Source organism: Perognathus longimembris, chromosome 10 (genome assembly GCF_023159225.1).
Source record: "Perognathus longimembris pacificus isolate PPM17 chromosome 10, ASM2315922v1, whole genome shotgun sequence".
NCBI lineage: Eukaryota > Metazoa > Chordata > Mammalia > Rodentia > Heteromyidae > Perognathus > Perognathus longimembris.
Window position 1 is genome coordinate 31,972,042 of NC_063170.1, and position 15,527 is coordinate 31,987,568.

The following is a 15,527-nucleotide window of genomic DNA, read 5'->3' on the forward strand; positions in this document are numbered from 1 at the left end:
GTATAGGCATCAGTTGTCCTAGTCTATACTGTACTGGGGGAGAATCCTGAGATTTTTCAGTGTTCAAGCTTCCCACACAACCCTGGGGCTCACTTTCCTGTAAGGCGGCAGCTGCTGCTGCTGCTGCTGCTGCTGTTTCCAGAGACCAGGACTTCTGAGAAGATACTCCAGAACAGTGGGGAAAGCCACCTCCAGCTTCCTGAAAACTGGCTCAACAGGTCTCAAGGATGTTATGCGCCACCTGAACAGGGGCACCAGCAACTCCCTCCCCATTTACACATCTTTTTATATGTGTTTTGTTTTGTTTTTCTTGTTTTTTGTTTGCCCAACACCCACAAACACATCCCAGTGGCACTGGGGTTTGAATTCAAAGCCTTGCACTTGCTAGCAGGCACTGTACCACTTTAGCGATACCACCAGCCTTTTTAAAAAATGGAGTCTTGGTAATTTTTTGCCCAGGTTGGTGTCACATCATAATTCTGATCTTAATCTCCTGAGTAGCTAGACTTATAGACATTCACCATGCCGATTTAATTTTTGAGACATTGTATTACTAGGTGGCCCAGATTATCCTTGACCTCAGGATCCTCCTGCTTCAGACTCCCCAGTGCTGAAATCTATGTGTGTACTACCATGTCTGGCAATATTAACTTTCCTTCTGTTTTGCAGGGTCCCTCTGCTACCCTGAGGTTTTCCCCATGAATTCCCCTCAAGATTGATGCCCATCATGTACAAATATTCCATCTTCACATTTGCATATCCAAGCAGGATATGCTCTGTGTGTGTGTGCACACGCGTGTGCGCACCAGTCCTAGTACATGAACTCAAGTCCCTGAGCAGCTTTTGCTCAAGACTAGCACTGTACCATTTGAGCCACATCTCCACTTCTGTCTCTTTTGGTAGTTTAGAAAAGATAAGAATCTCATGGAGTGTGGGGGAGGGGACTGGGGAGGCAGGAAGGTGGGAGAAAAATGAGGGAGGAGGTAAAAAGCTTGATTAGAAATGTACTCATAGCCTTACATATGAAACTAACCCCTCTGTACACCATTTTGACAAATTATTTTTTTTTTTAAAGAATCATGGACTTTCCTGCCCCAGCTGGCTCTGAGCTACCATCCTCAGATCTCAGCCTCCTGAGCAGCTAGGATTACAGATGTGTGCCACTAACACCCAGCTCCAGGCATGATACTTTAGTTTGGTTCATTTCTTACTGTTTGATGGCCAGAACAGATTTATCTTTAAATGCGAGAAGTTCCAGGCTAAGGGCTTGGCCCAAGTAAGTGGCAGAACATTTACTTAGGCCCTGAGTCCAATTCCTAGTGTCATCAACAAACAACTAATTGTCCTTCTACAGTTCCCATTAGGAAATGCTAGCAGACCCCAGTCAGATTTGTACACTCATTGAAATCACTTTATAGAGTTTAATCAGGAACATATGAGAGTGAGAAAGAGTATCATCTGAGAAGGAAAGGGATGCACTTTAAATTCACCTTATCCTAGCAAGCATGACTGTTACATATGGAAAGGGGCACAGAAAGGGAGTCCATGGGGAAAACTGACAGTTTCATGAGTTCTGATAAAAATCAAGGCTTTTAGACAGCATTAGTGGACGACTGGTGGACCATTGTTTTTTGTGACAAAGTTATCAACTGATAATTATAGGAATAGCAAGAAGACCAAAGGAAAGAATGCTCTGCCTGCTTTTAGTCTCTTAGAGGAAAAAAAAATTGTAATGGAGGCTTAGTTAGAGAAACAAGGAGTTGAGACAGTTTCAGTGTCGCTATGCTAGAAATCTCCATTCCTCACTGAAGTTTCCATGCCTGGAGCTATTTTTCTGGAGTTACAGGAAAGGGGAGTCCCCTCAACTGCTAGTTCTCACAAGTGGCAGCTGCTGCACAGCTCAGCCTCACCTCTACTCCCAGGTGGCCCCAAATCCCCTCTGAAAAGCTTAGGTTCAGATATCAGCATAGCAACTTTGGGATGGGGTGGAAAGGGCCTGGAAGGCTTAGATCAAATATCCTGAGGCTGGACCAGATGGTCCTCAATGCAAAATAACAGAAGTAGTTACCAGAAATGGTCCCATTTAGGGTTTGGTGGACCCCAGGCATAAACCACAACTCTCAAGAGCTCTTGGATTAGTCATAGCATTGAAGAAAAAGAGAGCACTGAGTGGTGCCTGGCAGAGAGTCTGGAGTTTCTGGTTTGGAAGCTCCAGAAGGCGTGAGTCAGGGGAGGGGCCTCCAGGTAGGGGAGGGCACATAGCTAGGCCCCGCCCTAGTGAGCTATGCAGCAGTGCTGTGCTTTAGCAGAGACACCCAGGACTCGGGCCACAAGGACACAAAGCGTCTCCTGAAACTCCAGAGAGTGAAGACACTCCTATCTACCCAAGATACCACTCCTGCTCCACGTGACATTGTGAGGCTTCTGCTTGTCCTTCACCCCACAGATGGAGGCACTAGTAGGGGCAAAAATCGGTTGCCTGTTTGCCCTGCTGATTCTTACTCTGGGCTGTGGCCTTATTCCTATCTGTTTCAAATGGTTCCGGATTGATGCAACTACAGGTACAGCCCTACTCCATCTTTGTCCCTTTAACCTTAGTCTCACCCTGTCCTGTCACTGGCTCTAATTCTCTCACCATCCTCAAGCTCAAGATATTTGGATACTGCCCTGTTACACTTCAGTCATCTTTGTTTATCTCCTTATTGCCAAGTGGATTGTAACTTCTGCTTTTTTCTTTTTCTTTTTTTCTTTTTTTTGCCAGTCCTGGGCCTTGGACTTGGCCTGAGCACTGTCCCTGGCTTCTGAATTTTGCTCAAGGCTAGCACTCTGCCACTTGAGCCACAGCGCCACTTCTGGCCATTTTCTGTATATGTGGTGCTGGGGAATCGAACTCGGCTTCATGTATACAAGGCAAGCACTCTTGCCACTAGGCCATATTCCCAGCCCCAAATGAGTACATTTCTCTTTTTTCTTTTTCTTTTTTTTTTTTTTTTTTTTTTTTGCCAGTCTCGGGGCTTGAACTTGGACCTGGGGACTATCCCTGAGCTTCTATTTTTTTTTTTTTTTTACCTTGGTCAGTCCTGGGTCTTGGACTCAGGGCCTAAGCACTGTCCCTGGCTTCTTTTTGCTCAAGGCTAGCACTCTGCCACTTGAGCCACAGTGCCTTCTGGCCATTTTCTGTATATGTGGTGCTGGGGAATTGAACCCAGGGCCTCATGTATACAAGGCAAGCACTCTTGCCACTAGGCCATATCCCCAGCCCACTTCTGCTTTTTTCTAAGGTTGTCGCCGCCAGGTTCTCAGCCTTCTGGGCTGCATCTCTGCTGGTGTTTTCCTGGGAGCTGGGTTTATGCATATGACCGCTGAAGCCCTGGAGGGAATTGAATCAGAGATCCAGAAGTTTATAGGACAGGTGAGCAGCAACAATGGCAGAGCTAAGCTTTGGGGATGTGAAGCCAGAGTGATCAACAGAACCCAGGAATGAGAAGGGAGAGAATATTGGGACCAAAGACAAGGGTAAGATGACAGGGAGGATAAAGCACTTGGGGTTATGGAGAATGATGAAAACGGGTCAGATTGCCCTTTAAGGAAAACTGTATTGCTGAAAGGTCAGAGCAGGAAGGTGAGCTGTGCCACCTCCCACCTAATTTCTGCTTCTTTCTTCCTAGAACAGTACAGAAAGGGAAGGAAACTCCTCTGCTGCTGCTGAGTCCACTCGTGTAAGTCTCTCCCACTAGTCCTTGGGACCTGAGGAGAGCCAGAGATTCCTTTCATAGTCAGATATTTTTTAGAGGAATATGTGAAAAATATCAAGACTCCCTTCTCTCAGCTCAGATTGTACAGAGGAAAGGAGGAGCCAGTCCAACCCATTTTCTTTATGAAGCCCCAGAAAAAGCTTTGCTTTTCCTTCTTATATTCTCATAACTGATAATATATGCATATTGATGTTATCTATACATATATATTTTATATACATGTGTGTGTGCAAGTACTGGAGTTTGAACTCAGGACCTGGGCAATATCACTTAGCTTTAGCTGCTCAAGGCTGGCACTCTACCACTTAAGCCACAGGGCCCCTTCCACCTTTTCGGTGATTAATTGGAAATACGAATCTCACAGTTTGCTGCCTGGGCTAGCTTCAAACTGTGGTCCTCAGATCTCACCACTGGGGTCAGGCTTGTTTTCCTATATTTCGAACTCCATGGATACTGTGTGTATGCCCCTCTGGCATCCCTACTCTTGTCTTCATTTTCCTACCCTAACTTCCCAGTCCCATATCCATCCTGTGTTCTGTCTCTGTAGCCTGTCACTCACAGCCCCTTTCTGTTCCCAGGTGGAGTATCCCTATGGAGAGCTCATCATCTCACTTGGCTTTTTCTTGGTCTTCCTTTTGGAGTCACTTGTGTTGCAGTGCTGTCCTGGGGCTGCTGGAGGATCCACACTACAGGAGGAGGAATGGGGTGGATCTTCTGTTTTTGAATTACACAGCCATTCACCTCTCCCCTCACCCCCTCGGGGTTCCTTTCGAGCCCTAGTCCTCTTGCTCTCACTCTCCTTTCACTCAGTGTTTGAAGGGCTAGCTGTGGGACTACAGACAACAATAGCAGCTACCATACAACTCTGTGTGGCTGTCCTGGCTCACAAGGGACTCATCGTATTTGGAGTAGGACTGCGGCTGGTGAAGCTAGGCACTGGATCACGATGGGCTGCGTTTTCCATACTGTCATTAGCGCTCATGTCCCCCTTGGGCCTAGCCTTAGGCATGAGTGTGACTATTAGGGACTCTGAAGGACGTCAGGGCTTAGCCCAAGCTGTATTAGAGGGTGTGGCAGCTGGCACATTCCTGTATGTCACCTTCCTAGAAATTCTACCCCGGGAGCTAGCTGGTCCTGGTGCCCCTCTGACTAAATGGTGCTGTGTGGCTGCTGGTTTCACCTTCATGGCCATTATTGCCTTATGGGCCTGAAAGAGTCCTGCTTGTTGTGATTGAGCAATCTAGGAGGACTCCTCCCTACCACCCGGAGCCAACTCTTCGGAGCTTTGGTCCTCAGACTTTTTTTTCCTGAGACTAAAGGACATTCACAAGAGATCTCAATCCCCAGGGACTAGACCCTACCTTACACCCACCTAGACCCCATTTGTTACTCTGAACTGAGTAAGGAATATTTAGGTTCTATGTTTATTTATGTGGAGAACCGACAAAAATGCTATCACTTCAGACTTGACTTTTCTCCTGTGTATGCTGCTATGTGTTAATAAAATGTCCATTTGATCCTCTCCCTTCAGCTATATTGTATTTTATTTCTCCCAGCTGCCTAGAAGATGCCCTGTGGGGGAAGTAGAGGATTGGGAAGGCGGATGCAGTGTTTTCTTTTGGAATTGGGATCCTACCATTCATCCAGTGGCAGGCCATGCCCTAGGAATGAAAACAGTGTTGAATTTGTGTGTGTGTGTGTGTGCGTGCGTGGGTGCGTGCACGCACCAGTCCTAGGGCTTTGAACTCAGAGCCTGGGTGCTGTCCCTGAGCTTTATTTGTTCAAGGCTAGTGCTATGCCATTTGGGCCACAGCTCCAATTCCAGTATTTTTTGGTAGTTTACTCCTGCACAGGCTGGCTTCAGACCACAATCCTTAGATCTCAGCTTCCTGAGTACCTAAGATTACAGGCATAAGACACTGGTACCTGGTGCATTGTTGCAATTTTAAAAAGCCCTTTCTACCTTACCCACAAAAGTTCAGCCAGCACTCCCAGCATTTAGGGGAAAACAGATTGGTACCTGGTGCATTGTTGCAATTTTAAAAAGCCCTTTCCACCTTACCCACAAAAGTTCAGCCAGCACTCCCAGCATTTAGGGGAAAACAGATTTCAAAGCAGAAAGCAGGGGAAATCAACCAGGTATCAGTGGGTCATGACTGTAACCCTAGCTACACTGGAGGCTGGTAACTAAGATCATGGTTCAAAGCCAGCCCAGGCAGAAACTTCTGGGACCCTTATCGCCAATAATTACCAAAAAGCTGGAAGTGTAGCTGTGGCTCAAGTGACTAAGAGACAGTGCTTAAGCCCTGAGTTCAAGCCCAAGTACCAGCACAAAAACACTGGAGAAGTCAATATTTTTCCTACATTAACTATCTCACCCCACTCCCAGTACCAACTGCTAGCCATTCACAATATGCCCAGCAGACTCTCATCAGACTAAACGGGGTCTGTTCCCATCGAATTCCTATTCACATTGAGCCCTCTGGTCTGAGGAATACTATGACTGTTCTTTGAACCTCTGTCTCCTCTGGCTCTCTCAGGCTGAGGCATTAAATAACAGTATGTTTGGAGAGTGGAAAAGGTGCCAGATAAATATTTAGGGTGATTTCTTGTCTTTGCCACCACTTGCTGGTTTTCCTTCTGCCTGTCTTAGCAATTGTCTTTCAGTTTGAGTTACCCTTACAGGGTCGTGTTTTCCTTAGAAAGGGCTAGGGACAAACACAAAAGCAGGTTCTGGGTTATGTAGAACCGGGACAAACAGGATAACACCAGCCACACAGCCCCTCCTCATCCACACACACAGTGGAGAACTGGGAAAGAGAAGGTGCCCCTTGGAGCACACACACGGCCTTACCAATTTGTCTTCTGATATTTTTTAAAGGTTCTAGGTGAGGAGAGAGCACATGGAGAGGAGTAGAGGTGATTGAACAAGAGTTTATTGGGGTACGCTCCCAGGTGGACCCTCTGGTCAGGATCAGAGGTGGTGCCTGGGCCTGGCCCAGGCAGGGTTTATATAGCCAGGACAAAAGTGGAACAGTTGGGTCAGTGGTGGTAGTTAGCACATAGTGTGTTCTGCAAGTCTGGGTAGTTTCAGCTGGTCTCAGGGTCTAAGAACAGCTGATGCTGATGGTGTTCCCAAATAGGAAGATGGTTTATTCCCGGTGACTGTGAGCCCTCCAGTGGTGCCTGTGAGCCCTCCAGCAGCCTGAAAATTTCAAGTGTGGAAACCCAAATAGCCTTTACATGGTCAAGGTTGTTAGCATTTCCCTAGCCTCAGGTCCTCAGCTCCTCCCACTAGCCCCCAGATCCACCCATACCTAATGAGCCACCCCTACTCACTACCTAACTACTTCCCCTTTACCCCCAGAGAGAGAAGCTGCCACCTGGATAAGGTGCAGACGCCATGTAGCTCCCTCTCCCGTGGGAACTATGGCCCCACTAATAAACCTCCTTATGAACCTTCTTCTCCTGCCTGTGATTATCTCTGTATGGTCCTCTGGGATGGCTGATACCTATGCTTTCAAAGGTCTCTGAATTGTCAATGGAAGATAGATGAGGGATTCCTCTCCCTGATTTCTTCACAAAACCACAGGTCCTGGAAATCCACATGTGAAAAATAATGTTCAGAGAGTTGCACACAGTGAAAGTTTTAGCAAAAGTTTAGTATAACAAGGTGAAAGTAAGGTTAAGGTTTCTTTATACTAAAACATTGTAGTATATGCTTTAGCCTGCCATGTCTCTTCCTGCTCCACATCAGGAATTAGGACATAAAAGTCTCAAAATGGGGCTGGGAATATGTCCTAGTGGCAAGAAGAGTGCTTACCTCATATATATGAAGCCTGTGTTCGATTCCCCAGCACCACAAATATAGAAAATGGCCACAAGTGGCACTGTGGCTCAAGTGGCAGAGTGCTAGCCTTGAGCAAAAAGAAGCCAGGGACAGTGCTCAGGCCCTGAGTTCAAGGCCCAGGACTGGCAAAAAAAAAAAAAAAAAGACTCAAAATGGTAGCAGTTATCTTAAAGTGGGGTCATGATACACATGGTTCTTGTGAGGTTCACCAAAAAGAGACTGCCACATGGTTCAGGCAGAGAAAGATTTTATTGGGGAGAGAGGATACTGCAGCTCTGCACAAGATGGAGGTGGGAAGGGGAAGGGAAAGGGGATGCTGATGATGGGGGGGAGGGGAGGAGGTGTGACCACAGCGAAGTGGGGGAAGGAGATGGCCTAGGCCACCTCCCATTCACCCAGGTGGGCCAGTTACCTGGGTGGGAACAAGGACTTCGAGGGCAGAGGCCATTCCCCACCCCTGCCCCACTCCCTGAGAACCTAACAGTTCTCTAAGCAGCCCCCAACACTTAGGCAATGGTTCTGGGTACACAAGATGGGGTCTATTCATTCTAAAATATCAAGATGGTTTTAAGCCTACCCAAACACAGACATTACAAGCTAGCTGTGAACTTTAAGCTTCCTTTTCTCTGATTAGCTTTTTATCTTTTCTGTCTTTACAAGTGTGCACCCAGGGTTGCCAGGTTTTCCATGGAGAGGACAGATTTAGATAGATAGTTGTTGTCACCGGCCGCTCCCCCTATTTTGTGATTTAGCATTTGAATGGAAAGAAGCTTAACTGCTTTGTTGGTTGCTTCCTTGTTCCAGTTTGAGTCTTGTCTTTTTATGTATTTTTTTAAACTCATTTCCCTGTCCCCTCACCTATTTCTCCCATTTGACTTCTTTACATCTTGTTTCCTTTCCTACCAAGTAGGAAATATAAACCCAGTTTATACACTCAGGGATTGGTGAGAAGGGAAGCCTCAGACAAAAATAGATATGTAGTGGATGGATGGATGGATGGATGGATGGATGGATGGATGGAGATGAAAGAGAGTCTTAAGGAAAAAGCTTCCTTAAGCTACCATTTTATTGTGTTTTCTCTTCAGTATGAAATTCAGGAACATATAATGCACTCAGAACAGTGCCCAGAATGTTTCTAATTAAAGACCAGCTATGTGCCAGGTACTGCACTATTGCTTTCATATACATTGTCTTACCTTCACAGTACCCCCACCACCACTGCCCAACAGTTAAATCTTATCCCTCTAGTAAGTCTGGGAAACTAGCATTCAGCATAATTAAGTAACTTGATTTCCCAGCAGCTGGGTTTCAAACTCATGTTTATCATTCTGCAAAAAGTTCAGTAGATAGCTGAGTACAGGCGGCTCAAGCCTGTAATCCTTGCTATACAGGAGGCTGAGATTTGTGGTTCAAAGACTCTTAGCTCCAATTAACCACTCAAAAATTGGAAGTGGTGCTGTGGCTCAAGTGGTACAGTGTTAGCCTTGAGATGAAGAGCTCAGGGACAGCCCCTAGGCCCTGAGTTCAAGCCCCACAATGGAAAAAGAAAAAGTTCAGTAGAGCCTCTCCTTCCTTACCTTTACTTATCTCCTCTTGGATCTTTGGTTCATATTTTAGGATCTCAGAACAAAACCTATATAGTAGTACACTGGGTAATTAAGGCAGGCTTGATAAACGGAGTATTTAGTCAGGTGTGGATGGGATTTGGGCAAAGCAAGAAATGTTGATGCAATACCTTAAGGTTGAGTGATTGTAACTCGACTTTTACCTAGGCTGAAGAGAGCAGTTCCAAGAAAGTAGAGAGGCCATCCAATCAGAGCTTATCCCTAGTGGAGGGATGCTACCAACCTGCAAGGGCTTAACCTCTCTTTTTCTAATCTTTTATCTGCCTCCTGTATCTTGCTGGGAAAAACAGAAACCAAAGGACAGAAATGTCTTCTTGGTATATGGCAGGCAGGCTAACCTCATGGGGCATAGAGTATAATATGGAGATGTCCTACATCCCACTGATTCTCTTCTATCTCCAATAAGTTATCTTGACAGGAATTTGGCAGCGATAAACTGAAGAACCCAGTTATATGGAAGCTAGAGAACTATTTCCAGTACCAGTATGGAGGACTTGTACATCTGTAAGAAGACACAAAGTGCATTAGCCTGTTGTGTCTCTTCCCAGGTTTCTAGGTCATTGATGCTATCAGCATTGAGGCAAATGAGGCAGAGGTTGGGATATTTCAAGCTCAGCTGAGTCATGTACTTTTTTCTGTATTCTTCCATTGTATTCCCTTTCAGCTTCTCTGCATTAAGTCACCAATACTTTCTTTCCCTGAAATTCTTACTATCGAGAAAGAGAAACATCTATAGCTTTTTTTTTTGCCAGTCCTGGGGCTTGGACTCAGGGCCTGAGCACTGTCCCTGGCTTCTTTTTGCTCAAGTCTAGCACTCTGCCACTTGAGCCACAGCACCCCTTCTGGCCATTTTTTGTATATGTGGTGCTGGGGAATTGAACCCAGGGCTTCATGTGTACGAGGCAAGCACTCTTTGCCACTAGGCCAAATCCCCAGCCCACATCTATAGCTTTTTAAGTGGGCCTAGAGCTGAATTAAAGCTAGAAAGCGGTGCCATACAGAGAGCAGTGGAAGAATATCCACCCCAGGGAAAGGAAAACTTTTTTTTTTTAATCATTTCCAAAGACATGAGTTCCCAGCAAGGGAACAAAAAGGACTCAGGAGAGAAGATGTAGATAATAAGAAAGGGAATAAGAAAGGGAAGGACAGATATAAAAACCACAGGGAAACAGAGGGCTAGCACATAGGACTAGAGGACAGATAAAGTAAGAGGCTTTGATTCATCCAGCTTTAAAGAGATAAAATTATGGAAGTGGTGCTGTGGCTCAAGTGGTAGAGCACTAGCCATGAGCTGGAGAGCTCAGGGACAGCACCCAGGCCTAGAGTTCAAGCCCCACGGCTGACAAGCGAGAGAGAGAGAGAGAGAGAGAGAGAGATCAAATTGTGAGGCTGGGCTACTGTAATCCTAGGTACTCAGGAGGCTGAGATCTGAAGATTGTGATTCAAAGCCAGGGCCAGCAGGAAAATCCATGAGAATCTTATCTTCAAATAACCAGCAAAAAAGTGGTAGAGTCCAGCCTTGAATGAAGAAGCTAAGGGAGAAGGCCCTGAGTTCAAGCCCCAATACTGGGGGATGGGGGAGGGGGGAATAACTAACCAGAAAGAGTTAAAGATAAAAAATAGCCAGATATTGTGGTATATACCTGTAATTCAGCACTCAGGAGGTAGAAACAGGAAGATATGGAAGATTTGGAGTTCCAGGCTAGTCTGGGCTTTAGAGCAAGACAAGAAGAGGAAGAGAAGGAGCTGGGTGCCAGTGGCTCACGTCTGTAATTCTAACTACTCAGGAGGCTGAGAGCTGAGGATCTTGGTTCAAAGCCAGCCTGTCCAGGAAAGTCTATAAGACTCATCTCCTATTAACCATCAAAAAAAGCCAGAAGTAGATCTGTAGCTCAAATGGTAGAATGCTAGCCTTTGAGCAAAAAGCCCAGGCCCTGGGTTCAAGCCCCAGGATTAGCATTAAAAAAAAAAGAGGAGAAGGAAAGATTGTAGAATAGAAAAAGGGTTAAGAGGAAACTAGTAGAATAATCAAAAGAGAATTTACGTGGACAATGTTCATGTCTTCTCAAACCTATTCATCCTTCCCCACCCCTCATTCTCCACTCCCTAAGTAAACAGAACATCCTTTAAAGGGTCAGGTTTCTATTTCTGCCACCAATAATTGCTCTGTGAGGTATCCGTTTGGAACTCTGTTCATCTTCCCTTGGATTTAAAGCTGAGGGTTTGGTTTGGATATCACCGTTATCGTATGACCACTTGTGAAGTCATACAAGAGAAACCACATTTTAGCAAATGTTCTGGAGCAGGGTGAGAGGTCAGTCAGATCAGGATAAGAACATCTAACAACCACAAAGTTCTGGAGCAACTTGTGAGGCACTGGACCTGCCCTGAGGGAGTTTGGGAACATCTGGTCTTCCTCCTCACTGCAGGAATTCATTCCTCTTTTCCATCCAGGCTGGTAAAATCCAAAGAATGACTGCCAGACTTGAGTGGGTTGGTACGTGCATGCTCACCAACCATCCAGACAACCTGACCTGAGGGCCCTCTCCTGCCATGAGGAAAAGTGAGGAGAAGGTATATGGGAGGGATTACACCTAGGCACCAGACTGTGGGAATGCCAACAAAAACTGTGTTCTAAGTTTCTGTCTTTAGATTTGTTAAATGTCCAATTACACTGTGCATCATACTTTCACTGTGTGCTTAATCCAATTTGGAGGTAATTCTGGTGAGAGTGAAGAGAGAATAGAAATAAATTACATTGTCCTGGGCATAGTTCACCACATCCCTGGCTTTTAGTCAAACCAGACTGTTGACAGTCACCCCTGTCATCCTAGATACTTAGAAGGCTGAGCTCTGAGGATCACAGGTCAAAGCCATCCCCAGCAGATAAATCTGGGAGACTCAGCTCCAGTTAACTTAGCAAAACAAGCCAGAAGTGGAGATGTGTCTCAAGTGGCAAACTGTCAACCTAGAGGAAAATAAAAGTGAAGCAAGAGCGAGAAGTCCTGAGCTTAAGCCCCAGTGCTGGTACACACACACACACACACACACACACACACACACACACACACACACACACACAGTCAGTCCTAAAGTCTTGGTAGAAAAGTGGTATTTCCCATGGGAACATTCTCCCTAAGCATTAGAGTTTCTCCAGTGTTTTACTATCTACCCTCACTCACTGCAGTCTGGTTAGTGCAATCACACATTATTTAAAGACACATCATTTAGAAATAGGTTCAGAGAAATGGATCTCTTTTTTTTTTTTTTTTTTTTTGTCAGTTGTGGGACTTGAACTCTGGGTCTGGGCGCTGTCCCTGAGCTCTTCAGCTCAAAGCTAGTGCTCCACCACTTGAACCACAGTGCCACTTCCGGTTTTCTGGTAGTTAATTGGAGATAAGAGTTTCATGGACTTTCCTGCTTGGGCTGGCTTTGAACCACAGTCCTCAAATCTCGGCCTCCTGAGTAGCTAGGATTATAGGCATGAGCCACCAGCACCAGCAGAAATGAAGCACTGAATGATTTTGTCATTGTGAAAACATCATAGAGAAAGCTCTAACATTCCCATATGTTATGGGACCACCATCATATGCATGGTCACTGGGATAACCGAAATGTTATGTGACATGTGACTGTTCTCAGAGGCTCACCTATGAAACTCTCTGTGAGATCCAAAATTTTCAAGCTAAAACTATAGGCCCTTTTCCCACTGTGCTGCTTTATTCTCATTGCCACTGAATGTTCTCTTTGATATCTTGAGTTTTAGTCCCTACAGTTTGTGAAGTACTTCTTTTTGGGAAAGAAGGAAGATAAGCAAGAGTCCTAAAAGTTTGAGTTTGAGTCATTACATGCCACCCCTGACCTCTAACCTCTGATCTTGAGAATGGACATAAGCTGCAGGATATATCTTCCAGAACTTGCATATAAAGCTAGTGGGCAGAATGACAAAGAACAACAGTTGGACAGGGAAATTTAGGAAGGGCCCCAAGAATTGAGTGAAGTTATTAAGAACCATGCCAACCACAGGGGGGTGCTGTGTCTCCATGGTTACACCAGAGATCTAACCAACAAAGTAGGTCAGTCAAGGACAGCAAGCCCCTCTCTCCCTACCTCCCAGCTTCCTTCTACCTAACCATCTGTCTAGTGCAGATATCTGTAGGAGAGACAAGGCAATTGCCACTAGTTTCATACATGCATCTACATCACAGACACAGACGCAAACAATACACATGAATATAATTTTTCCCATATCTGTTAACAGTACAAGGAGATAGATTGAAGACCTGGCTCACCTTCTATAATGTACAATCACTGCTTCTACCAGTAAAGTCTGATGTTGTTTTTGTTATGCCCAAGTCGCGAGAAGACCACCAAGAAGACCACCAAGAGCCAGACATTCCAGAATGCAAAAGCAAGGATTTATTCAGGCAGGCCGTGGCTCGGGCCTCATCCATCCTACCCACTGACACAGCAGAGTTTAGGAGGAAGCCCCATGCTGAGATTTCACAGGGCTTATAAAGGCAAAAAAACCAAGTTACAGCAATCAGGTGTTCAAGCAAGATTAGGATACGGGTACAAATCTGATTGGCTCAGGGCTCGAGGCATTCCGGGGTGGTTAGAGTTAAGCATTCCCAGGCTGTTAGAGTTAAGCAGGGAGTATCCTGACCGGCTGGGCCCTAATAAGCTTGTCCTGCTAGCCAGGATAATTGGTGGCCTGGGTTACTCAAAGTTTAAACAGACAACAAAACGGGGGCTGCCTGAAAATGGGGTTTACTTTAACTCTTCAGTTTTCAATTCTTTTCCTTTTTTCCATGTGTTTTCCTGGGAGCCAGATGTTTCCAATGACCCCAACTATGTCCTTTCTCTTCTTTAGGATAACATTCAACACTTCTTGCTGCCTACCCTGCATACCACAGTCACTTAACCTGACTTTTAACAGCCAGCTCCATAACATTGCTCATAATCCAAAGCTCCTGTCCCCCTTCTGACTCTTACCTACCACATTTTATTTTTATTTTTTATTTATTTTATTTTATTTTTTGGCCAGTCCTGTGGCTTGGACTCAGGGCCTGAGCACTCTCCCTGGCTTCTTTTTGCTCAAGGCTAGCACTCTGCCACTTGAGCCACAGCGCCACATCTGGCCATTTTCTGTATATGTGGTGCTTAGGAATTGAACCCAGGGCCTCATGTATACGAGGCAGGCACTCTTGCCACTAGGCCATATTCCCAGCCCCAGCCTACCACATTTTAAATAGATTCAGGCCAGGGGCTGGTGACTCACACTTGTAATCCTAGCTAGTCAAGAGGTTAAGATACAAAGGATCATGGTTTGAAGACAGCCCAGGCAGAAAAGTTAAGAAGACTCTATCTCCAAAATAACCAGCAAAAAGCCAGCCTGAAGGCATGGATTAAGTGGTAGAGTATCATTGAGCAAGTGAAGGCCCTGAATTCAAATCCCAATACTGGAGAGAAAAATTATATACTTATTGCTAGGGGAAAGGGGGCATCTCAGTAATGCAGGAAGCCTTGGATTCTGTCCTAGCACCCCTGCCCCTTGAAAATGCCATGAATATGTCTTGTTTCTCAGTCCTATCAATCAGTGCACTAGGACTTAATGCTAACTGCCTTCTCTGCAGCTCAGCTGCATTGAAGAAAGTGTGTAATTGGTTTTTTGTTGTTTTGGTGGTTATTTTTCTTTTTATTTTGCTGGTCCTGGAGCTTTAACTATTTCACTCAAGGCTAGCACTCTACCGCTCAAGCCACAGCTCTACTTCCAGCTTTTTGGTGGTTAGTTAGAAGATAAGAGTCTCACAGACTTTCCTTCCCAGACTGGCTGAACCGCAATCCTCAGATCTCAACTTCCTGAGTAGCTAGGATTTCAGGTGTGAGTCACTGGCAAACTTATAATGACCATGTAACATCCCATTCACAATACTCTTGTCAATAATGCTATAAGTGCCTTCCCATTTTTAATTCTTGTGCCTTAAGAACCAAGAAAGAACTGGCAACAGCCACAGGATATCTGAATTCCACTTGCTGATTGTTCTTCATATTTGTTAAAAAAAAAAAAAAAAAAAAAAAAACTTCTTGATAAGCCAGGTGCCGGTGGCTCACGTTTGTAATACTAGCTACTCAGAGTCTGAGATCTGAGGATCTTGGTTCGAAGCCATCCCAGGCAGAAAAGACCCCATGAGACTCTTTTTTTTTGGCCAGTACTGGGGCTTGGACTCAGGGCCTGAGACCTGTCTCTGGCTTCTTTTTGCTCAAGGCTAGCACTCTGCCACTTGAGCCACAGCG

General features: G+C 45.4%; 1 protein-coding gene across 2 annotated transcripts; it reads left to right on the forward strand.

Annotated features, from left to right (window-relative positions):
• The first annotated feature begins 2,084 nt into the window (after positions 1–2,084).
• Slc39a2 (solute carrier family 39 member 2) lies at positions 2,085–5,277 on the forward strand. Of its 2 annotated transcripts, none has more exons than XM_048354845.1 (4): positions 2,085–2,561; positions 3,282–3,412; positions 3,674–3,719; positions 4,334–4,433. In XM_048354845.1, the coding sequence occupies exons 1-3, from the start codon at positions 2,447–2,449 to the stop codon at positions 3,707–3,709; spliced, it is 282 nt and encodes a 93-aa protein (XP_048210802.1). In that variant the 5' UTR covers positions 2,085–2,446; the 3' UTR covers positions 3,710–3,719; positions 4,334–4,433. The 2 variants fall into 2 exon arrangements, with proteins under 2 accessions (XP_048210802.1, XP_048210801.1); XM_048354844.1 differs by having other exon boundaries at positions 2,088–2,561; positions 3,669–3,719; positions 4,334–5,277.
• Positions 5,278–15,527: the final 10,250 nt, after the last annotated feature.